This window comes from Apteryx rowi, unplaced genomic scaffold, assembly GCF_003343035.1.
Source record: "Apteryx rowi isolate R43461 unplaced genomic scaffold, aptRow1 scaffold_234, whole genome shotgun sequence".
Classification (NCBI taxonomy): domain Eukaryota; kingdom Metazoa; phylum Chordata; class Aves; order Apterygiformes; family Apterygidae; genus Apteryx; species Apteryx rowi.
Window position 1 is genome coordinate 708,512 of NW_020448686.1, and position 24,632 is coordinate 733,143.

The window sequence follows — 24,632 nt, forward strand, 5'->3', positions numbered from 1 at the left end:
TTTTTCTGTTTAGTTTATGTCTAAGTTCTCTTTGGAACTCGTGGTGTGTGTGGCTGGGACTGGAGATAGGCTGCAGTCTGCTCATTTGCTGCAGTACTGAAATGCAGCCTTTCTTGAAAGATTTAAGTGCTCTCCCAGCAAAACAGAACAAAATCCCTGCCTTATGTTTTCTGCACTATTGCTCAAGATACACCAATATACAGTGAACCTATTTCAGATGGATAAAAATCTACTCTTACAGGGCTCAGTTTGCAAAGATGCGTTTCTTGGGAGGAGTCCCAAGACATAGACATTAAGTTATAAAGCCCTCCAAGCCCCAAATAACCTCTTTCTCCTCCCACCTCCCCTTCCCCCTCCCTCCAGTAATAAACATGCAAGGAAAAACTGACTTTATTTCTTTTACTTGATGCAATTTTTGCTCAAGAGATTCTTTTCCTCTTAAACTTGGCAAAAATCACCTGAGATGATGATGGTTATGATTTTCTTATTATTCACATGGATGATTGAAGTGGTATAACAGCTAGAAGCAGCATATAAGACTGGGATGAATAGGAGGGATATGGAAAAACAATAAACAGACAAAGTAAGATGTTTGTCTCCCTTACACATCTTTCCCCCCCCCCCCAACCTACCCCTTCTACTTTTTTGTGGATTTTTAAAAGAGAAAATACAGTAAACAGTGGCTTTAGAAGTGATGTGACTTATGTGAGATAGACAGCACTGAGGAATACTGACTTCTATTTGCAATTTKGTCACTGACTGGTAATTTAGCTCTTGAGTGTATGACCTGACAAACTCCTTGCTTTGTAGAAACAAGTGATAGTTTTTTTTGCAGTCCTAAAACTCTTAGCAGAAGAGCCTTCCAACAGTGTTAAATTACTTAATGCATGTATTTTCCGGTTTTTCACATCAGATATTGCTGTATTATATATTATTTTATTTAATTTTTATCTGAAAGGCAGAAGCAGCATCTAAAAGACTCAGAACAAAGGAGGTCCTGAAAAATCAATTATTTTAAAAAAGCCTTTCCAATCTCGGTAGGTTCCCATTCCCCAGTAGCTCTTCCACTGAAATGATGTTCATTCATCCAGAGAAAACAGGTGAGTCCTGCAGCGTATCCTGAAGGTTACTCGGGTCATGCGGGAGGGAGCTGTGCTGCAGAGCTGTAGAGCTTGCACTCTGAGGGCCCTTTCACCACCTCCCCATTGTTTGTTGCCCTCACGGTATATTTGTTACTGCCACAGCCGCAATATATAAAATAGGCCATTCATGACCTAAATCAGTTCGGGCTCAAAACCAAGAGCAAGTGCAACCCTGATCTAAATCAGAAGGCTACAGATTCATGACCTCATCATCTAGTGATAATGGGGGTGGAAGAAGCAAAAGCTACTTTACTTTCTTATTCCTCATCCTTCACCCAGGCTGTCCTCCCCCCTCCATCCATGGTTGTATAAAACAGATGGCAATACTTTCATTTTAAGCTTTTCCCAGGAACTAATTTCTAGAGCAGTTCAGGCTTTTTGAGCCAACATTTTATTCAGTGAGCTCAGCCTAGAGGTTGGAAAGGCAAATTAACTCTCACTAGCTTCTTGGTAAAGGTGTTAGAGGTACCAGGTGCAGCAGGGATTTTTGAGTAACGTAGCTGGTAAATACGAAGGCTGCAGCCTACGGATCCAGTTTAGGAATGGTCCCATCGCATAAATTGACTCTCAGTACAGGAGAGATTTTTAAAAGGATGAAACTATCTAACTCAGTGGTCACCCTGCTACTGTGACCATCATCAAGCAGTAACAGCCTATCACCTGAAAGATCTAGCATCAAATTTGTGATGTTTGAAAAGATTTGAAGATTACAGCTACTACCAGAGGGTTTTTTCCATAGCTTGTTGGTACCTTTCCCCCGAAGCAGGAGAACTGACAAGCTGATAGAGAAAGGAGCTTGATAAGTCTTTTTTTTTTTTTTAAGTGATTTTTTTAACAGTTTCCTTGAAAGCAGCTGATATCTCTTGCTTTGTTGATAATCTCTTGCAGGGGACTCCGTGTCTCTCGAACAGCTTTCACAATCCAGGAGAATGTATGAATGGCACAAAGGTTAGGATAATAYATCCCTCAATACCTCCAAGACTTCTGCAAATACAATTAACTGACCTTTTAGTAGAGAGCACTTTACGTAAACTATCTTGCAGAGAATTGGTGATATAACCAAAGAAGTAAATCTGAGTAACTTTATCTGCGTGGTGTTTTAAAACCCTTGCAACAAGATTGCTACTTTCTGTCATTTGGCTGAATTAACCATATTTTCGTATTACCTCCAAAATTTAAGTAATTTTAAATTCTGAAGAGGCTATTAAGGCAGACAGAGTAAGATTCATCCCATCTAACTTTAGRTAGCTACAGTGTAGACATCTGCAGAAGGAGATGAATAAGTGTTTCTAGGAGTGGAACGCCTGATTTACTTCAGAGTCTACTTCAGAATGAGATGAATTTTACCGCAGACCCTGTTGACTGGATTTACAGTGACTACGGACTCCAGGGGTGACTGATGGAGGTGTAAGCACCTGTATCTTTAGATGAGTGCCACCTAAGTATCTTTGCTTCTTTCACAGTTCTGGCATGAAATATTAGACATATCTCGATATTTCAACTTGTGGGCTTCTGCTGTTAATGTCCTACCTATATTTTCTATCCTTCATCTATTTCGAGCAATGATGTATTTATCAGGCTATGATGTATTTTATCATAGTAACCTGTTGGGAAGGAGCCAGGGAGAGATTCTTTAGGTTATACTGTGTCATTCATCACTAGCAAGTAGTTACTCTTGAGTATAACTGGCTGGCCTGCGCAGCGGTCCCTCATTTAATAACATTCTCGCTCTGAAATCCGTGTACTCCCTTAGCCTTCTAAACTGGCTACTGCATACACAGTTACAAAGTYAAAATGACTTTGATAATTCTACATTGACAGGACAGTCTGCAAACAAAATAATTAGCTGTAATACAAATGAGCAATGTTTCCGTTTTGTGTCCTTATATAGAAAGTGTGCTTTTGTGTTACGCTGAGGAAGGTAATGATTATTTCATGGGGAGGACATAATTTCTAATCCCTTACATTCAAGCACGTTTCAGAAGACTAATCCCCAGGCAGTAGCTATGTTAGCTGAGCCAGCAAACACCACAAATTGTTGTCGTGTTGGTTTTCCGCAAGGGACAGTTTTTCTACTTCACAGAACTATAATGTCATGCAAAGTTCATTTTACTGGTAAGCATCATTGAGCCAAAATTGAGTTTGGTGCTCCAGGGAAAACAGACCCAAGCATTTATCCACAGTGCTCTTCCTAAGGTGCCTAAAGGTTAAGGAAGTTATCTGCAAAACTGATGGCTATTTATATGACATGTAACCTCCTACAGTCAAGATGAACTCTGCAATATAATGGCAGGGAAGGAAGGTTTCATTTAACTCCTGCCCTACATAGGATAGGCAGTTTAAACCAATAGGTGATTAACAGCAATTAAAAAATACTTTAAGATGTTGATGTTTTCTTCTAACTATTTTGTGTGATTTCCAGACAGAATAAACTAAACATTATTTCCCTCATCCCCAAGTTATTTGCGCAAACAATTTTTTTGCGCAAAAATTGCTGTCTGAAAATTTCACTCCAGGAAATAAAGGTATATAATGATGAACGTACATATGCAGGCATGAACTGAAAGTCTGTGTGCTGCTTTGTGAGAATTAGTCTCCATCTGTTGGAATACTGGTGGGATCAGTGTTACAAGCTTTTGCTAACTTGTGGATTCTTTTTTTCTTTTAAAAGATTGAATTGAGTGATAAAATTGTATTTTAAATGTATCTCAGCAAGTTATACTCAGTTGGTATCGCCCTCCCCCCTTAGCCTTCTCTGTCTTTACTTCTTTGTCCATTAAAGAATATCAGCTGAAGTGATCTGCACAAGTTTATGATAGTTCCCCTTCAACCATCAGTAGTGTCCTTACGTATTCAGAAATCACGGTATGYGTATAAAGGAAATAGTGACAGAATGTAGTCCTGATACTTTTGTTTTCCTAATTGTTACCATTCTGTAGTTGTAAACGTTCTTCTTGCTCCAGATTTGAGAGAGGTGGCAGTAATCAAAAATGTATTACAGCTGTAATGCCATCACAGGTTTCTAATGCAAACACAAATCAAATTATAGGTGTTTGAATCATTTATTTCCAAGGTATAATTTCCCATGTTATTTTACTGTGCCTTTTCCAGTGTGCTTTTTATAATTTCTTTTTCTAAAGTGAGATTAGACTGTAAGACAGAAGTATTCTATATGCTAAAAATAAGACTCTCATAGACTAGACTGTGTTGATTGGAATATTAGAGTGAAGTTATAACATGCTAGTATGACTTACTAGGCTGTCTGCTTATTTGTGTAAATGTTACGAAAGGGATTAGATGTGTGTGCACGTAGTGAACTATGTATGCTTAGTTTACTACATTACATTTGCTTACAAAGTTTTACATCTGGGTTAGAAGATCTGTTTTATTATAGTTATCTCATGCCCTTGTGACTAACGGTATAGGTACATAGTAGTATACACTAGAGATGTATTGTACTTGTAATTTTAAATTTGTACTGCTCTCTAGTGGGGAAAGCTTTCAATGCAAAAGATAATATATATTAATGTACAGCATGTATATAAACTGGGATTTCTAGTTACTGTCATCTAGAGCAATTCCATAAAATTAGTGCTATCATGTTAGCATTCTACTCCTCTTTTTAACACTTTGTTTAAAGCCTGAATTTCTTAATTTAAAAATATTTTAGATGGATGAGTCCACTCTGTTCTTTGAAGTGAACAATACCTCCAGCTAACTCCAGAAGGCTTGGAGGTTGATGTATTGCTGCTGTTTCCTCAGAAGACACCTTGTCCTTCCATTAGGAAATATTTAAGATAGGCTAGAGAAAAATCTGAGGTTTTCTCCTAAGGTTCCACATTCTCATAACTTCATGGTTGTGATTTGGCTATAAAAGATACTATCATCACTGTTGGTATTGTGTTTGATTTAATAAATAACTACTTTTCTGTTGTTCATTTTTTTCCTTTAATTTTGCTTTAGAATGAGTTGTTTAACCTGCTTTCTCATCTTTTACTTTAGATTGCTAACATCCTAGATAAGAGTAGACTACACACAAAAGCAGAAATAATAATACTGACTGAAGTGGTGGATAGAGGTTTTGTCTACAGCAAGTACAGAGCTCCTCTCAGAACTGGCTCCATGCTTTTTATATAACTAGCATTTTCTAAATGGCTTTAGTTTGCATAAAAAACCACAATGCTAATTAGATAGTAAGCAAATCTGAAAACTCAGATTGAAACTGTTTTGAATACCAGTAGATTTTAATTTGCATTTTTAGATGGATTTGTCTTTATGATTTGATTCCAATTCAGTAAATGTATTTTAACTCCTGGGTGGGCGAAACCTTTACATGATAACTAATCAGTTAAATACTAAAAGTATTTATAAAAAGTATTTTTAGTTAAATACTAAAAAGTATTTGAAGCTTTCTCAAGAAGGATTTGCAGTGTTTTGGTGTAATCAGATCCAGATCTGAAGGCTTGTTTTGACTKACTTTTAGATGCTGAACCTGGCCTGAATCTGTGATTAAAGGTGTATGTAGCCAGTTTTCTTGTGCTGATGCGATCATCTTTTCACCTGTAGTTTGGCTGATCTGTCAGTTGGAGACCAAATAGTATCATTATATTCATGCTTGCAGTAATTTTGTTGCTGAAAGTACATATTAAATTCTTTGGCTAGATCTTCATTAAGTCTGGAAGAACAACCAGTTTAAAGATTTATATGCTACATACAGGACTCATCAAGATGCTAAGTTAATATACAATTGTGTACTCCTTGAATAGGAAATTAGTCTTGTAGTGCATAGAGCCCTTCTTGACCCGGGCAGTCTCTACTGACCTTTAACCATTCAAACTCATATTTACATTAGTTTCACTTGAAGTTTTGCGGGTGGGATTTTCTTTTCATTTCTATAGATACTTCAGTTTGATATTAGCTGAATCTGAGTTTCCTGGAAGGTTAAGATAAGCAACGAGTAGAGCCTTTGTACTATTTGTCTTTGGACTATTTTGAACCAGATAAATACAAAAATGGCAGCATCTAAATAAAATCAGACGAATTAGGGTTCTCATTCTTATTCTTGGTTTATGATGTGATCAGACTTTGGCTTGAGAATATTTGAAGAAAGTGGAGAGTGAATGAGCAGGGGTTACTAATACCTAAAGTAATTAATACACTCAAGAGTGATGCCTCTGCAACTAGGCTTAGCTAGCTAAAGTATATATTTTTTTCTTTTCTTCTATTATTTGCAACACACCAAAATATATAGATATGGGAAGCAGAACCTAACTTTGCCCTATATCTTTCTGTAACATGAAGAATGCATCTTGCATTTCTCTGTGCTAAAACAACTAAGAATCTATACTGATTGATCAACTGCAGTATTTGAATGTAGGACTATATATAATGCAACATGACAAGAGGTTGTCCTCCATAGCAGATTTAACTGACCTACATATAGTTTATATATAAAAATCAAAATATGTTTGAGGGACTTAATTGTAGAGAGGAATATAAATTATATATCTGCTGTAATAGCTATTTGCACTTCCCACTGAAGATTGCAGTTAAGATGTCAGAAGCCTCATCTAGAGTTTACTGAGGAAGTAGCTGACTGTCTCCTCTAACTAAAGAAAGTGTGCAAGTTATTACTTTTACTGCAGACTCTCAAATTTGGGCCACTTGTGGAGAAGTGGTTTTCCCGAGCACAATATGGGAAGGAAATGAGCTGAACAGCTGGGAATTGAGCTAAATAAGAGAAGAATGTTTAGAAGGTGCCAGGTCTGAGAAATAACCCAATATCTTTTTTTTTATCTGATAAACTCTTTTATTTTAATAAAAGAGCTTGCTAAAAAGAGCCGTGGGTTGCTTAGCACAGAAATGTATTTTTCCACTCACCTCAATGGTGTTTGAGCTATTTAGTTATAGTAATATGCTCTCATCTTTTAAATACACGTAAGCATCATTCTTGTACTCCATTCTTTTCTCTTGCCATGAATTCCTGCCTAAGAAGAGATACAGAACAACCACTGCTAATTGCCCAGATCTTATGTAACTAAAGTTTTTTCTCTTCTAGTTGTTTGATTTAGCTGCTAGACCATGATGACTCTTTCTGTGTAATGGAACATTCCACTATGGCTGATCTATTCTAAGCTGTTCCACCCTTACATTAAAGACCTATTTGGCCATTTGAAACTGCTTCATATTTTGCACATATAAGGTTGATTTTTTTTTTCATCTGCTATTTCTTAACTATAGCAAAACAATCAAGAGATAAGAGGGAAACAATTAGAAAAAAATCACTTTGAGAGCTTAGTTCCAGTGACAGATTTAATAGTAGCACTAAAAAATTTAAAGACATTCATTTGAGTAACTGTGAAGTTTAACTAAAAAACATGAACAGAAAGCAAAATATGCAAGAGGAATTGTAGTGTATAAATATGAAAATATAAAGAACTAATTTCAGCCTTTCTGTAATTTATAGATGTAGAAATCCTGCGTATATTACTTCGCCTTACTCATGATTTTTTCTTATTCCTTTTTTCCCCAGAAAATATGAAGAAGCCCTGGAGCCCTGACTTACCAGTTGATAATCACTCGTACAATTCAGATTTTACATCCATCCCAGACAGAGAAAATGAGAAAGATTTAGCACCTGATGGCACTGAGGAAAAGAAGGAGAGAGAAAAGAAACATACCAATTTCACTTTGTGCAATGTTTGTAACATTCAACTGAACTCTGCAGCTCAGGCACAAATCCACTATAACGGCAAATCCCATCAGAAGAGATTAAAACAGCTCAGCAATGGAAATCTCAAAAGTGATAATGGTAAGCATTAAAATATATATACCTTTTGGCTTGTGTAAGCTGTATGCTTTTGTCTTTCTAGCTCGTACAGAGCTGGGTAAAAATGTTGACTTTTTGCAAAATTAACTTTGTGCTGATAAATGTCAGTCGAAAAACATCCACAGTCTGAATATTCTACAGTGGTATATAGCCACCTATTTCAGTTCCTGGAGCAATAAGAAATAGATTAGAAGCAAGAAAACTGATGGTCTGTGCATGGAGTGCTAAGTTTTAAATATTAAGTTTTTAGTGGTTTAGATAGAACTCCTAATAAATCTTCCGAACATTCTTTATTTTTACAGTTTTCAAAGAAACCTGAAGGACCTCATTTAGCAGGATGGATTTAGTTGTGCCTTTGTGATCTTGTACCACTGAGAACCTTGATTCACTGTGTATTGTATCGTCAATAAACACTGTTATTGATGTTGATCTGAGAAATGCAGCAATATGCAGTAATGTCAATATATATGAATCTAAGCATTTTTTATACTCGGCCAGGTCCTTTGAAATTATTGCAAAGACTCTCAATGACTTGAGAGTACTTGGAGGTCATCCCTAACTGGGGAAATTGCTAAAGGGTATATTGTTTGTGTTGTTTCAAGTGTTTTGGTTTTGCATTGTGTTTGCATGATGATGTTGATTCAGATTGTTTCTCATTTCATTTGTATTTTGATGGTTTTCAACATTATCAGTGATATTCCATATTTGAAAATCTGCTGGAAAGGTTGCACTTGGTAGAGGTGTGTTTGCTTTTAATGGTTTTAAAACACTTGCAGAATAAATCAAAATAAAAAAAATACACAAAACAAATAAATAATTTCCCAAACTCAATTCCCTTTAGGTTGCTCATTCAGAACACAATCCATGGCTTTCATAAGTCTATTCAAAGATCCTAACCGAAGTTAAAAGGAGATGGATCAAAGATTTTTTTTTGATTTCAGTTGATTTCATTGACAGCTTTGGAAAAGTATTTTGTAGTAGATGACATGTTTTCCTATCATCAGAGTGAATTCTGTGTCTCAAAAAGTCATGCTGGAGGCATTATGTACAGAAATAGAGCAGATAGATGCAAAACCATGGTCTCTGATGGGAAGAATCAGACTGGTATATTGTAATTTAGTTCTCAATTTCATAATTGGTGATACCCAGCTCTTCTGTAGTATGCATAGAGTTATAGTGAAAGATAGTGGTCTCTGTGTTGGTATATCATTTTTTATGCACCATGTCACAGAACTGAGGGTCGTAATGTAATGTATTTATGACTTAGAGACTTTCTTCCTTCAGACTTCACACATTCCTTAAAGTTTTGTGCCATGAATTGATTCCTTCCCTATCTGCGGGAGCACTAGAAGCATATGCAGAACATTAATCCTCAGGACTTAGGAGGTATTTTAATATTGTCTGTGCTTTGCCATGGCTTTGAGAACATGGGAGTTTGTTGGAAATAATACAGATGTGTTGCTGAAGTGTGTTGGATGGATGTTTAGTTGTGTACAAGGTGTTCCTTATTTTCTTTAAAGAAGATAAAATACATCAACCAAACAACACAAATCATCTTGATTTCAAATGGCAGGACTATAGAATATAATGTTTGGCACTGTTCTTAGTCCAGGCTTAAAAAGAATACCACTAACATTAATGGGAGCTGTGAAGATGCATAAAGAAAGATTGATTATTGATTTCCTAAATGATTCAAGGTRGAATGTAGTTATCCACAAATGCATTGTTTCCAAAAACCAAACACACACAGTCTTAAGTTATTACTATCTTCAAGTAAGGTAAAATTGGGTTATTCTTGTCATTAGCACAACAATTTTGGTAATGATATAAAGTGTTGTTTTTCTGCAGTTCATTTTTCTGCTTTATTCTATGGCAATGAAAGAATTAGCAATGATTTGCTAATATGAAATGATTTTCAAAGGCCTTCAATTGTACCTCAACACTGATTTTCTACAGGGTAGCAAAGTAGCAGCATGTTTCCTATTTCCTCCTTAAAGTATCCCTACCTCCTGTGTAACTGCATCCATTTGTAATCAGAACACAATTGATTTACTATCTAGATCTTTGTTTCAAACTGCAATTATTATTTTTTTGGGGGGGGGAGGGGGTACCCAAAAATGTGAGGCTTTGCAAATCTGGGAAATTTTAGAGTATCACCCAACAGTGGCACTCCACTTACTCTGAGTGAAGCGCGTAGGAAGAACATAAGGAAGTGATGTTGCCATGCCACCAAACTTTGAGATTTCAGGGTTTTTTAATCAAACATAGGGAGCAATAATATATATTTATTTCTCTGCTAAAAATTGTAATTAGAGTTGAACGTTTGAGTAATTACCCACCCCATACTTTGAACAGAGACACAGTGTTTGAGATCCTTGTTCTAAATCAGGTAGAAATCAGGACCTGCCAGACTTTCCATGGTAAAAGCTTTTTCAAAGCTAATACGTTTGAAATTTGAAGCAATGTTTTTCAGACAAATGGTTGTTTTGTTGATGAAACCCTAGCAAGGTCTAGTGACACATGACCCTGACTGAAAAAAATGAGGACTTGACCCGTTCAGTTTGTCATGTGCACGCAAATGAAGTTTTCTGAAGGTCACTGTTGTAACTGAAGTAACTATTAAAGATGCACAGTACGCTTTCTTAAATATATGTGAGTAGGCTGCTTTATTTATGAGAATGCTATTTCTCATGTGGAAGTCTAATTGTCACAGAAGACAGCTGTTATGCTCAATGCCCAGGTTTATTGTCTAATCATTCTTAAGAGACCACATTCTGCTGTAAATTAAAATTAAGTAAAGCCTTTGCTTTATGAGAGTGTCTTCTGCAGCTTCATAACCAGTATTTACTTGTTATATCTCACGTTGAGTGAAGTGCTTGCACTGTGCACTAGAAAACCCCATTTCCAAGTTCAGTGATTCACGAATTGTACTATGGATTGTAGATCCCTTTGCAAAGTTGTGTGCTTTTCTGAAGCTAATGTACTGTGGAAAGGTTGGGAAAAATGTTGAAGTGTGATTGCGCCTTGTTTTGTGTCATCTCTGAATTACTTCCACAAAGCAAGGCAAATTTGAGTTTTATATCATGAGGGGTAATAGAAATGGAGGATTGATTTACATGAAGCAACAGCCCATGTCTTGTTCCTAAACAATTTGTAATGGACTGCTGAACAGAGGTGGGATTCAGCTGTATTAGCATTTGTCTGTGTAATTAAAGGTATCATGCTATAGTCATCATCCTCAAACTGTATGAAGCAGCTTTTATTTCCTGGACATAAATAACAGAACATGTTACTATACTTGAATATCTCTGTGTAATTTCCTAAGGTAAATTGCTTAAGCACAAAGCCTATTAACCTCTGCAAATATACAATTAAAAATAGATAAAAATGTGCATCATGGGGGTAAAAGCAGCCTCTCTTTGCTGCTATACCATATTCAGTACAGATATCTCTGTTCCTGCTGGTATCTGTACTGAATTTGAAAAACGCCAAGGTTCACTCTAAGAAATAATTGCTGGTGGCTTACCTGTCAGCTTGGCAGCTTCGCGATATGATACTGCTTGGTGCCTTTCTGAGGCAGCGCAGCCTTGGAACAGCACTTTGTGCAGAGTCGCAGAACCTATGTGTCATGGCGGTGGGAACCCATTGCTACTTGCGCCATTATTTGGTACAACGATTTGAGATGGGGCATGGCGAGATATCAGGACTTCTGTTAGGGAACTCTATGTGCTGCAGGGAACATAATTTTCCACGTTCTTTCCTCTTAATAATTTCCTGTTACATCATTTAAAAAGTCTTCTCACACTTTCTCCCTTACAACCTATATTTCTCTTTCTGGTGAATTTTTGCCTATTTGCTGTCCTGCTCGCTGTAGCAAGGTGACAAGCAATTCAGTGGCAATTTAGGGTAGGTTTTGGGGTTAAAAGAGGGCAAAATGCATTTCCATTCTGGTCTGCTGACACTGTACCACTTCTCATAAAATCAGCATGGATGTGGGGGTAGGAGGTGAGTTTTTCRGGGAAATGTTTTTTCCTGACTATTAGGAGTAAAACTCAAGTTTTTATTGATAGGATGGAAAACTGACTGTGGATGCAAGTGTATACTAGTACCAATGAGACTGCTGATATTAGTAAAATTTAATATAAACCAGAAATTCCCATGTACTTCCTATAGTGTAAATGGCTGAATCGTCATGAGTAAGGCACGGTTAGGACAAAAACTAAAACTGCTTTCCCATGCAATACTTTCTGCAAAACTTTAAATAATGAATGGAAAAATAATGAAATGTAAAAGCCGAGAAATGCCACAAAATTCATAGAATTCCTCTCGTCATAAAAATTGATATCTGAAAGATTGTTCTTTTGATAGATAGGAGCCATTTACCTCAGAGATGTCTTTGGCAGTAGTTTCTTTACCATGCTATCTAGTTTAGCAAGGCTTATTTACTGTCTCTTAAACTAAACCTGTCTGCAATTTTCTTCAGTGAAATTGCATCTTAGTAGAATTCTATTGTACTGTGAACAAGGACACTGAATGCTTGGAAAAAAGACAAAGTGAAAACATGAGTATTAAATATCCAATTGTTATCCCTTGCTAATTGTAAAAAGCTGGTCCCTTAATTTAGCACTAAATATTACTTCAGAATGGATAGCCATTTATTATAGTTATGCTGAAATACATGCTATAATAAAAGTAAAATCGGTTTCACACTCCAGTGGTTGGATGTGGTTTTGCCCAACAACTCTTCAGGTGATAATTCCATAACATCTAATCAGTAAATACTTGCACTCTGGGCAAATTAAATATTTAATCTTTTAAAACTTTTAACTTTTTTTTATCCAGTCCTATCCGGACCTAGGAAGTTCAAAAGACTCACCTATACCCACTTGCCAAGTCTCTTCTAGCACTTTTCTGTTGCCAGCACTTTTCTAGTTCTGTGCTGCTGCTATCCTTTACATCCCTTCTGTCACTTTTTTGATCCTGAAGACTGGCAGCTTTTGGGCAGACGGTCTTGCTTTGTTAAGGTGATAAGCTACTGTCTTCAGTGGAATGGTGTCACCTCCTCTTTTTATTGTGTTAGTCCTCTTTTCAGAGCAAGGGAATTGGATAGGGTAGTGAGTAATAGAGGAGATCTTCATACAAAGTTTATGCTTCTTCAGAGGAGGGTATTCACTGCTAGTTTCGTGTGGAAAAAAGGTATTGTCGGATCAGCCTAAGATGTCATTGGAAGCTGTGTTTCTAGCAGTGACCTGCAGTGACCTGTGACAGGTGACTCTCAAGAAGAACAAAGCACCAAGCAGTTATTTTACTGTTTTATTGTTGAAAACTCTTTTTTTCTTTAATGCCATGTTCTCATGCAGAGCCTCATGACCAGTTAACAGTAAATCCAGTGTGACTTATGCTCTGGTTTTAAGCCTCTAGTTTGTGGGTCATAAAGCTGCCAGTATTTTGTAAAAAAAAAAAGCACAGCAGGTTTCTCTTGGGTATTCTGTAATTACTCCCAAATGTCAAAGCTAGAAACATCAGGATAAGTAGGATTGGCTGAGGGCAGTGCATTATCACTTCCACTGCTTCTAGATGTGAATTTTTCTTCTTATTCTAATGCGCTTGTCTGCTTTCATCATATTACTATACCAGCTACTGAAATATTAACATATTTTCTGCTTTTAAAAGAACTTTTTCAAGTAAGATATGCTTTTATAGCACTATCTCTGTTTGCAGAATTTCTTTTTTTTTTTGCTTGAGGAATTCAGTAATGTGCCAAGCCACCACATGTGACATCACAGTTTATCACAGAGTAGCTGGTGTATCATTGAATTAATTCAGCTTAAGAAAGAGCCAGCTCATATATGATGTTATATTTCCTGTGTCAAGCGCAGTAAGATCCACTTGGCTTTGTGAAGATCAACAAAATCATGAATGGTAATTGTGGACAATCTCTTTGCATCTGTGAAATCTCTAATGTGAACAAGCTACAGTTAGCTAACTGCTAACTGTTAGAAATAGATACTGAGAGACTTATGAACGTAGAAAGTAATTGCTTGTGTTCCTGAATTACTAGCCATCTCAGAATGGCACGTTAGGCATGACTTTTATCATGAATTCTTTTTTTAAAATTGTGATATTCAGTTAAAATCCAGTCTTTCCTTTTCTTTTTAATGTAGGCACCTAGTTCAACAACTTGCATTCCTGAATTTTAAAACAGACAGATCATAGGTAAACCCTAGCATAGTAGCAAGTTGCGGGGAGACTGGGGAGAAAAAAGTCTCACCACTGTACCTGCAATAATTTCGGTAATGCCATACAGGCACAAAGGTAACATACATTTTAGCAATTCCCAAAACAGACTTTTGAATTTGGGGAGGAGAAATATGTGGTAGTTAAGGAATTCTTCATGTAGATGACTAGTGTATCCAGCAAATGATGCAATGAATAGCATGACAGAATGAAAAAAAACTAGGGGCCCTCAAAACAACAAAACCATGATTATTAACTATGATTGATTATGCTTGCCTGAAAATTCTTTAAAAGCTGCGAAAAAAGTGGAAATCTATTGCCATATATGTTTAAAAGATTTTTTTGAAGTTCCTTATTGTTCATCAAGTGCACCTAAAAACATGTTTATGTCCTTTGTTGAAGTGTGATCTCAAATGGCGAATTTCTTTCTTTACTGCTGACCTAGGGAACAACTGAATAAAACCTGCACTGTGCAGGTTATTACCAGCTGAACCATTTAAGGTATATGAAAATCTCAACCACTAAGAACATATGCCCAGGCTCTAAACAAGCTTGTAACGGCAGATGATTGAAAAAGTTACAAAAAAAGTGATTTTGGTCTGTCCTTATTGTCCTTGTTTTCTGCCTGAGTACCACTTTGCATAGGATCTCTATTAATATCCCAGTTGTATACTTTTGGGTACTGTCTCCAAAGCAACGTGTTTAGCAAGTTGTCTCCATCCGTAGGACCATTTACAGGATTGTCTGTGAGAAATCTAGCAGGTTGCCAAGGAGATGGGATTTTTGAGCTTTAAGGCTCCTTCAGTGAGGCCAGATGTTGGGCAGTTTAGGCCAACAGAAAAGTTACTTATCTAGTTTCCCTGGCTTTCTCAGCTGCCTGCACTATTAAGCCCACATTTTTTGTAATATGTCTCAGGATCTAAGTCTTGTCTGGAAAACTGTGAATTTCTATACTTCTGTCCTCACTGAGGATGTAAAATTTTTCACCCCCCCCCCCCCAAAAAAAAAAAAGGAACCTCTAAGTTGTGAACAATGGCTCCTTTCCACTAGTCTTCGGCATGCATCACATAGCTCCTTCTTCCACTGGCTACTTGAGTTGGAACACCTGCTCGCCTCCTGGGACCTCTTCCCGGTCGTAGCTTAGGTTCTGCTCCAGTGTCTGATAGTTTCAGCAAGTTCTGAAGTAGCTCATTACTTTGCTGTCTTCTGGCAAACACGGACGGGGTTTCCGATCGCTATGCTAAGGCTGTGAGCGGCTGAGGTGCTTAAAGGCATCTTCAACAGCACATAAAGATTACTGTTATAGGCTGGTACGGTAAAAGTATTTTTTTGTACCTCTCATGTGGCATTCATTTTGTAATTTTTAGGATATCACAGAATTTAAGCTCTATTTGGAGATTTATCTAGCATGAGTAGAAGAAAAACAAAAAAAGATACCATCAAATGTGACATAAATTTCACTAATGTTGACTTTTTCTTATTTATGTCCTTTTATTCTTTTGATTCAAAATATACTCTGTTTCTCGTAGTCACATCACTGAATTCTTCATTAGGTTTTTTTTTTTGATCCTCTGACATGTTTCATAGTAGAGGAAAATACATCTCAAGATCAGAGTTTTAAGGCCAGCTCCAATGAAATGAATTACAAATTTCCTTTGATTTCAAGAAAAATGAGGCACTCTATTGAGGAATTTGATGTTAGCACATATTTATGCCAGTTCAGTTTACATCATCAAGGAAACACTAATTCTAATCTGCAGTTCACACTGCTAATACAGGAACAAGTTCATTTGTATTTTCTTTTTTTCTCACTATTATGTGTATTACTTTAGTATTCATGGGTTCCCTGTGCAGGCAACATTATACATATATAGATGTCATGTAGACTTGTCCCTTAGTTTTTCATATATGAAGTTAGAGACCTGGAAATGTATGCTAATTGTAGGCAACAGAAAGTAAGCAGCTAACTTGACCACGTAATCATCACTTACTAAACTAATCCTTTGCCGTGTAATCAGACATTGGAGGCTTAAAACTCTTATCTAGACAGTTTATTTCAGGGTAATATGTCTTTAAATGTAACCCATGCTAGTAGGGATAATATATAATTCATTATATGGAATATAATGTGAGAGAGTAGCATTTTTTGACTTTAAAAGTAGCATTGAATGTTTCTTTTTGCAAGCTTTGCAGCATAATGACTATACGACTTAGCTCCCAAGAAATAGTCCCCCTCTGGGCTGGATCACATAGGATTTTGAAGAAGAAAATATTTTTGATGAGAAATAATTTAGTGCCCAAACATTTTGCAAGGTTGGAGCRAATTCACTCAATAGATAAGTAGAGTGAAAGCAACACTGGAAATGTCAGAATGGCTCACTTTGGCATTTTTGAGTGCAGTTCATTAGCAATTTTGTCACAGATTATTCACAAATGGAGTTTTATTAATTTTTTTCTGTTGAATCTGTTCCATGCTTAATTATTCATGGCAACAATTAACAATTCATCTGTCCCTTCTGCCAGGAGATCCCCATCCCTACCTTTGATTTATTCTCACTTTATCCCAATAGAAATAACAATATTTTATAAAAAGTGGAGAAAGCTTCCTCCTTCCACTTCTGTTTCTGTTCTCAAATTAAATAGGGGCTTGAACCTTAGCTGCTTGAATCATGTCCTTTCTATTGGCAGAAGACAGTAGAATTTTGTCTTTTTCTTGCTCCTCGATTTTAATTACTCTGCTAAGATGTCCTGGTTTTTTTTTTTCCCCATTATTACAGTTTTTGGTTTACTCATTAAGCTGAAGAAAACCAACTGTTTACACAGTTCTAGTTCTGACTGTCCTTAACTCCACTTCCCATTGATTCAGAGTCATGTTAGTAGTCATAAAACTTTTCTGTAGTTGAACATGCATAGCTAGTGATTCTTAATAAACTTTCATTTTCAATGCTGCCATTTTCTCCTTTTGCCATTATAGAAGTAGTATCTTTAGTGTTTCTTTTTTCCTGGAAGAGGCAGCACAACTTCACTGATAAAATGACAGCATTTTTGTTACCAAAGGTAGGAGTGACAAGGACCATAGACAAATGTAGACAAGTTCAAATTGAGATACTACTAGGAATGTCCTCCCAACTCCGTAGAGATCTAATACTCTTGAGGCATCATTGCCATGTGATGTATTAAGAATTAGAACTCTTTAAAAGTAGCAGCAGACCTTTTTGGAGTAATCTGACTTCACACCCCTAGGGTGTCAGGGTCAAGACTGCGGGAGTGTTTCTTGTAAATCTGTGTATTGGGAAACTTTTCAGTGGCAAACAGGATAGTACTGTTAAGAGGAATCTATATGGAAACAATATAAAATATTGAAGGCAAATGTTACTCTCATCTTCAGAAAAGGTGGCAAATACAGGCTGGTCAGCCAAATATCAGTCACCAAGATTATGGACCAAATCCTTGTGAAAGCTATTTGCAAGTGCAGGGAGGACAAGAAGGTGATTGGGAACAGCCAGCACAGGTTTAAACACAAACTGTGTTTGACCAGCTTTCTGTGATGAAATGACTTACTCTGTGAACAAGGCAATATCATTGTCCTTGACTTTAGAAAGTCTTCCATYGTGGTGTCCCATAGGATTTCTGTAGCCAGATTGGTGAGATATGAGCTGGATGTGTGAACTACAAGATAGATTAAAAACTGGCCAAACCATCGGGTTCAAAGGGTAGTGGTCAACACTTTGCAGTCTAACAGGCTGCTGGTTGGTTATGGCACTCCTTAAGGGTTGATGCTGGTGCCAGTTCTGTTTAAGATCTTCATCAGTGACCTTGATGATAGGGCACCCTCGTTAAGTCTGCAGCTGACACCAAACTTGGGGAAATCATTGATATGATGGAGTACAATGCTACCATTCAGAGGAASCCCAGCAAGCTGGAGGAGTGGGCCAACAGGAACTTCATGAAGTTCAACAAAGACAAATGCACAACAGCATTTGGAACAGCACAACCCCATGCATTATAGGTGGGCACTGACTGTCCAGAAAGAAGCTTTGCAAAAAAGGACCTGGGGGTCTTGGTGAACAAGTTGAACACGAGCTTTCTGTGTGCTCTTGTAGAGAGGAAGGCTAACTGCATACTGGACTACATTTGCAAGAGCATAGCCAGTAGGTTGAGGGAAGTGGTTATTCTCCTCTCAGCACTTTTGAGATAATATCTAGAGTACTGTATCCAGTTCTGGGCCACCAGTACATGAGAAACATCAACAAAATGGAGTGAGTCCAGAGGAGTGTCACTAAAATGGTGAGGGTGCTGGAGCGTATGACACATGAAGAGAGGTTGAGGAAGCTGGGTTTGTTTAGTGTGTAGAAGAGAAGGGCTAAGGGAGGTCTTCAACTTCCTAGTGGGATACTAGAGAGAGAATGGAGTGAGACTCTTCTTTGAGTGAAAAGACAACAGGCAATAGTTGCAAATTGCAGCAAGGGAAATTCTGATTAGATGTATGAAAAAAAAATCAGAATTTCACAATAAGAAAGGTTAAGCACTGGAATAAGTTGCCCAGAGAGGCTGTGGAAATTCTTCCCTGGAGATTTTGAACTCAGTCTGGTATAACCTTCAATTTAGTTCTGCTTTGAGCAGTGGGTTGGGCAAGATGAACTTCAGAGATCCCTTTGCACCTAAATTTTTCTATGGTTCTATAGAAAATACACTGGGAAGACCTCAGTTTTAAAAATTCAGGGGCCTGCTTGCATAATTTATATCAGAAGCAAGATGTACAGCCGAAGAGATTTTTCTTAACTGTGTGTTTAAAAAGAAAAAAACAGCCAGAAAACTCCTCTCTGAATGTAAAGTCATTGCTGTTATTTGACAGAAGCATAACAGATAAAACAAAATCTGTATTATAAGAAACGCTTTGAGATGTAAAACAAACTTTTGAAGCCTTTTCGAGTGTTTTTATTTATCTTCAAATTGCCTCTAGCGTATAGTCAGATCTGCTGTTGATGTATGTCACAGTCTATCTAGTTAAAAAATTATCTAAATAAAGCTCATGTTCTCAAAAAGATTAAAACTAGGAACAAAGCTGCTAGTATACATGGACCTAGTCTTTAGATCTTTATTTTTCTGTCATTAGTGGTGACAGAGGGATGAACAGTTGTAGTAAGTAACAGTAAATACTTTGTTGTTCCAATGTTATATTAAGACAAACTTTGTCATCATGGCAGGCTAATAATAATAGCCATTCAAAATTATTTTTCTTAAAGTATATTAACTTCTAATGCAAACCTTATAATATATCAACATAGACTCTGCCATGTAATCACTGGAGTGATGGAACAGCTCATTTAAAAATGGCTCCGTAATTGAGATTGAGTTTGTTTGCTTTTTTTTTTTTTTTAAATACCGAGGGAAAAGTATAGATATGTATTTAGAAATGTCATTCCAGTCTAGTGACAAAAGTACCACACATCGGTACCAAAGGAGTTCCARTATTTTAAAGTCAAAATCTTGAAATGTTAGAGAATAAAGCATTGCATAATCATTCACTGCATTCTATTTGATTTTATCACTGACTCTTGATACCAGTGACCCCTTGTCGCAAGCAGATGAAATATGCTGGAGAAAGCCAAAGAAAAGAACCTGGAACTGCCAAGTTTTGAAAAATATACATTATCCAGACTTGCAGAGCTGGCATTTAAAAACCTATTACTCTGAAATAAATTGTGTCAAGAATGGCAGCAAGCCTCTCTGGTCTTATGAACATTGCAAATTAAGGTTGTGTAACTTCAGATGGAAACAAGCAGCAAGGCTTTCTACAGCTGAACAAAGAACAGTTAAATAAGTTTATAGCTGGCATATAAGTCTCAGTACTATTCAGCAGTATTTTGATTTGCCAACACTTTATTTTTTATAAGCCAAAAGATTTTATTTAGTACATTCACTTTCTATTTTTATCTCTATAAAAATGGATTTCTGTACAAGTAGTTATAAATTACTTGCCTTTTTTGGTACAGGCTGAAAACATGGATGTAAATTAGTTTAGTTCGGTATACACCTGGAAATCTGTTGTGGGGAAAATCATTTGCCCCTTTTTTGAATTCTCTGATATTACACACAGCCCATTGACGACAGTAATAGGATACTAGAGGGCTCTGGTTAAATTTGAATATATGCACTACTGAGTACAGTGATTATATATTCATAAACACGCACAGACATAGACAAATTGTGACATACTTTTATGTGTAGAAATATGTTAGATATTGGGCTAGAAAAAAAATTCTAGTGCTGTGCTTTTTAGAGGGCATGCTTGTGTATCATCTCCCTAGTTGCTTGGTCAGTCCTGTATGATAGTCAGAGGCTAGCTAGTTTTAACTCTTTAAAAAACAGCTGTGGATTGTTTTTTGCTGAAGGGCTAATCTATTTAAGAAATGAATTTTCCAAGCAGTCATAAATATGTGTTTATTTTGTAAAATAAATCATACTGCTGTTTTCTAAATGAACAACAATAGGGATGAGGTTCCCCATTCTTTAATGGATCTAGAAAGCTGAGTTGTATTTCTTCTGTTTTGATTTTATTCATTGATGCTGCAAATTTCATAGTTCAGAGAACCTCCTTTTATACAGTATAATTTTTTTTCCTTCTTCACTATTTTATTCAATAACTATTTTTATTCAGTACATTCAAGAAAACCCCTCATATAATATTATGACTGATGTAAACTTATACTTAGCAAGGTTAAGTATTATAACACTGTTGGAGTCTTACCATTATTGGAATGGCATTCTTATATTTACTTTGTGTTATAACTTTTGACAGATCTCTGTGTGTTAGTTGGTGATAGGATTACTAAAACAAATCGTATCTTCATACAACAATGATTTTGTCAGTGGGAATGTGGAGTGGTGTAGTTACTGTTCAGTGCTATTAAAACATACCTGGTATATTTTAGTAAAAATATATATCCCTTCCTATCCCCACTCTAATTACTTTGAAGAACAATCTTCGTACTGTTGATTTCTTCTTTTGCCAACAAACTATGGGTATTGTATTAAATTTTGTTATAGAGAACTTGAGTAATCCTGTTTAGCTGATCCCCAAAGTTGCCCAGGAACAGAGTTGTCACCATGACTTACCATTTCTGGATGCACAAAGCWTGTCTATGTAATCTGTTCTGACAGGGCTTTCCATGCTCTGTAGTCCTGCTGTAGAGAGGAGGCCATTAAAATGTGGGAGCTGAGGCAGCGTGTGCAAATGCAAAATGGCAGGAGTGGTGAGCTTACAGTGCAGTTTCAGAAGACTGGAAAAAGCCAAGTATCTCCTTCATCTTTTATATTCCTTTGATAATAAAGCATTTCACAACATTCTCCAGACCAAAGCAGACAGATGTATTTACACAAAGCACAACATAGATTTTGAAATGTGCTCAATTTGTTTGTATACAAAGTGAGGCGCCTAAGGCTCCTTTTCTCTTGGCTTTTTGTAAGGTTGGAAACCACCCACTGTGACCCAAAGAAGCCCTAAGGGAAAGACAGGATATTACCAATACTAAAGCCAGTAATCAGGCCAAGGACAGCTTCCTACTGGACCATTTTACTGTAGCAATACATGAGAGTTAAACTCATACTATTAATTAGTACAGAAAACTTTAGAAGGCCTTGCTTCCCATGCAGAAACTCTCTCTTTGGTAGTGAAATGCCCTTTACAACCCTCTGTGAGCAGTGGAACTAACCCCTGAGCCTTGTTACTTTTATGCAGGATAAAAGGGGATCAGTGCTGAGGCAAGAGGTGACTGACTAATGAGGGAGTGGTAGGCTTCAAACAGGGTTAGGTCAGTCCTTTTTCATGGTTGGGTGTGAAAATCAGGCATGAAAGTTCATTTTTTATAGGACTGGATTAAGTTGCAGAGGTAAATACAAATATAGAAAATTATTACAAGAGTAAACGAACAATTGTGGGGAAGGCTGTGGGATGGAAGAGGAAATTGCTTGTCTCTTGCATCAAAGTAATTGAAAACCTGACAATATACCTAACTTGTACCCTTCTAGAAGAAAACCCTTTTGGAGTATGAAATGGCCCATAACATTTATGTCATCTTGCCATTTCACCAGTTGTTCTTCTACAACTAGTTTAATTAGACCATATCATCCGTGGAATTATCTAATACCGCATGGTAATATTAGATCTGCCATGTTGGCAGTCTTCAGGATGGGGACTCTGTTATCTTTATCACTATGTAAGGCAAAAGGAATGTGAAGACTGTAGATAAAACCTTGGCAGCATAAAAGTGAAATATAAAAATTAAAATGAAAGGGTTTGTTTTGTTTAAATTCATGTTGTGAGTGTGGAATGTGTTACCTCCAGAAAAGGAAGTGAGAAGAAAAAAATTGTAGACGTTTTTGTAGAATTTAATTTAATGCCTCTCTGGAATGACCTTGAATTTCTCTCCCTCCTTTTCTCCTTCTCTATGTGGAGTTCCCTGTTTTCTCATTTCTATCTTTACCTCAGACATGTCTGTATTATAACAAYAGTGCTGAATACATGCCATGGTAGCATTCAGGTTTTATTTAGGAGAATCATATTCTGGCATTAACAAACATCTTAAGCATATTTACCAGAACCAATCAACATCTATGTTTAGAAATACTTATGCTGCTAATTTTTAAAGTATATCCAATATTACAGATTGGAAAGAAAGAATAAATCTTGGCATTATTAACAGAAGGTCAATAACGGTGTATGCTTTATCTTCCAAAACCACTAATTGAACTGTGAAGTACTCTTATACCTTTTGAGGATGTTAGCCCATGTTTCCAAAGCATCCTGCTGTTTTAAACCCAAATATTAAGTAGTTACCATGGAATAAAGAAAGTATATCAAACTCTTTTCTATTTCCTTGCAGAGAACAGATGCTTCAAGCAAAAGTACATATGATCTTTATATTCCAACTCTGTTCTTCCATAAATGAATAGAAATATTGGTAGCTTCAGTTTGTACCATAACAATAATACGAAGTAATAAAAAATACTTTTTGTGTGTAGTATTCAGTCACTTTTCCTCTTTCCTTTTCTTTATTGGTGATACTTACAGCGGAGACATTATTTTCTAACAAATTGAATCAATAGGAAAAAAATTCCTCAAACTCCCTTTCAGCTTCATTCTTACCCCTCCCCCCCATCCCCTCTCCCCAGTAATACTGAAGGTTTTGGCAGCCACAATTTCATGATGTTTACAGAATTACTCAGAAGTTTAGAGCTTCTTTCTCTTCTTTGCAGAGCTAAAACAATTTTTATTGCTCAGCAGTTATCATGTAAGACCTAATATTCCCACATGCTTATTAGGTCCTAGCATCGTTGGCATTTTACAATTAGAAAAAAACAAAAACAAAACCACTGATGGAAATTTTGTTTATATGGCAATTCATTGGTGCCTGGAGCTGTTACTGCCATCAGTAAGAGTTTGTCCTGAGTAAATGTTTTGGGACTTGATCTGTGATTTTTGAAGTGCCTTTGGGAGATGAGATCAGATGTGTAGGAGTGTGATAGTGTTTATTTTTTATATCAATCCCATTGGTAGAATCCTTAGGGATTTGCTGAATCAAAGGTTTGGTTGTGAATTACGATTCCTGAAGTTTCATAACTTCAGAAATGGCAAAGTGTGAGCAGAAGGATTAGTCACGCAGTGGATGGACTCACTATATGTTGCTGTTTGTAAGGCATGGGCTTATTTGGAGAGCACGACATTCCAGACTTCGCCTATTGGCTTTGGTAGGAGACAGTTGTTTGCTGTTTGTAGACATGAATACTTCTATGTTTTTCCGATTCTCCTGCCTTAAAGGGGAGACACTGGGCAAGAAGAGTATAAGTAAGATCTAGCAGGTTTGTTGTAGAAGCTCCTCCGCATGTCCAGGTTTGTACTTCCCATGGGTCATAAAACATTAAGATGACGGAGCAAACAGGAGGGTCAAGTTGCATATGAAGTGTCCTTCACTGAGGGCGTATTGTTCTGGTAACAGATAGGAACTCTTTGCCCTCAGTTCAGCAGGAGATCTTGAGCAATAAATACAGAGAACTAGACAGTGCCATTTTGAAAAATTAAGACATCTAACAATTGTATTTATTTTACTGAACAGAATAAATGGTTGTATAATCTATTAATAATATACATCTGCTGATTTGCAAATATATATATATGTATATATATCCACAAACACACACACACAGAGCACTTTTAAGTAGTTACTGGGATAATGTCTAAATCTCTGCCCCTTTAAATTTGCTGACTGAAAAATGAAGAATTCCTGCCCTTTACATGTTCAGCTTTCATAGAGGTTACAGTAAATCTCTTAATCTCCAAGCACTTATTCTCCTCTAGGTTTTTCACAGGCATTTATCCACAGGACATTCATTTCCAATCTATCTTTAAATCCAGGAATAACTGT

The 24,632-nt window shown here is 36.7% G+C and overlaps 1 protein-coding gene across 1 annotated transcript in view; it reads left to right on the forward strand.

Moving 5' to 3' along the window:
* The first annotated feature begins 7,679 nt into the window (after positions 1 to 7,679).
* Positions 7,680 to 24,632, forward strand: part of ZNF385D (zinc finger protein 385D) — a 350,278-nt gene continuing 333,325 nt past the window's right edge. Inside the window, exon 1 of the mRNA XM_026065941.1 lies at positions 7,680 to 7,953. Coding sequence (XP_025921726.1) covers positions 7,680 to 7,953 — 274 coding nt within the window. The remainder of the gene's footprint in view (positions 7,954 to 24,632) is intronic.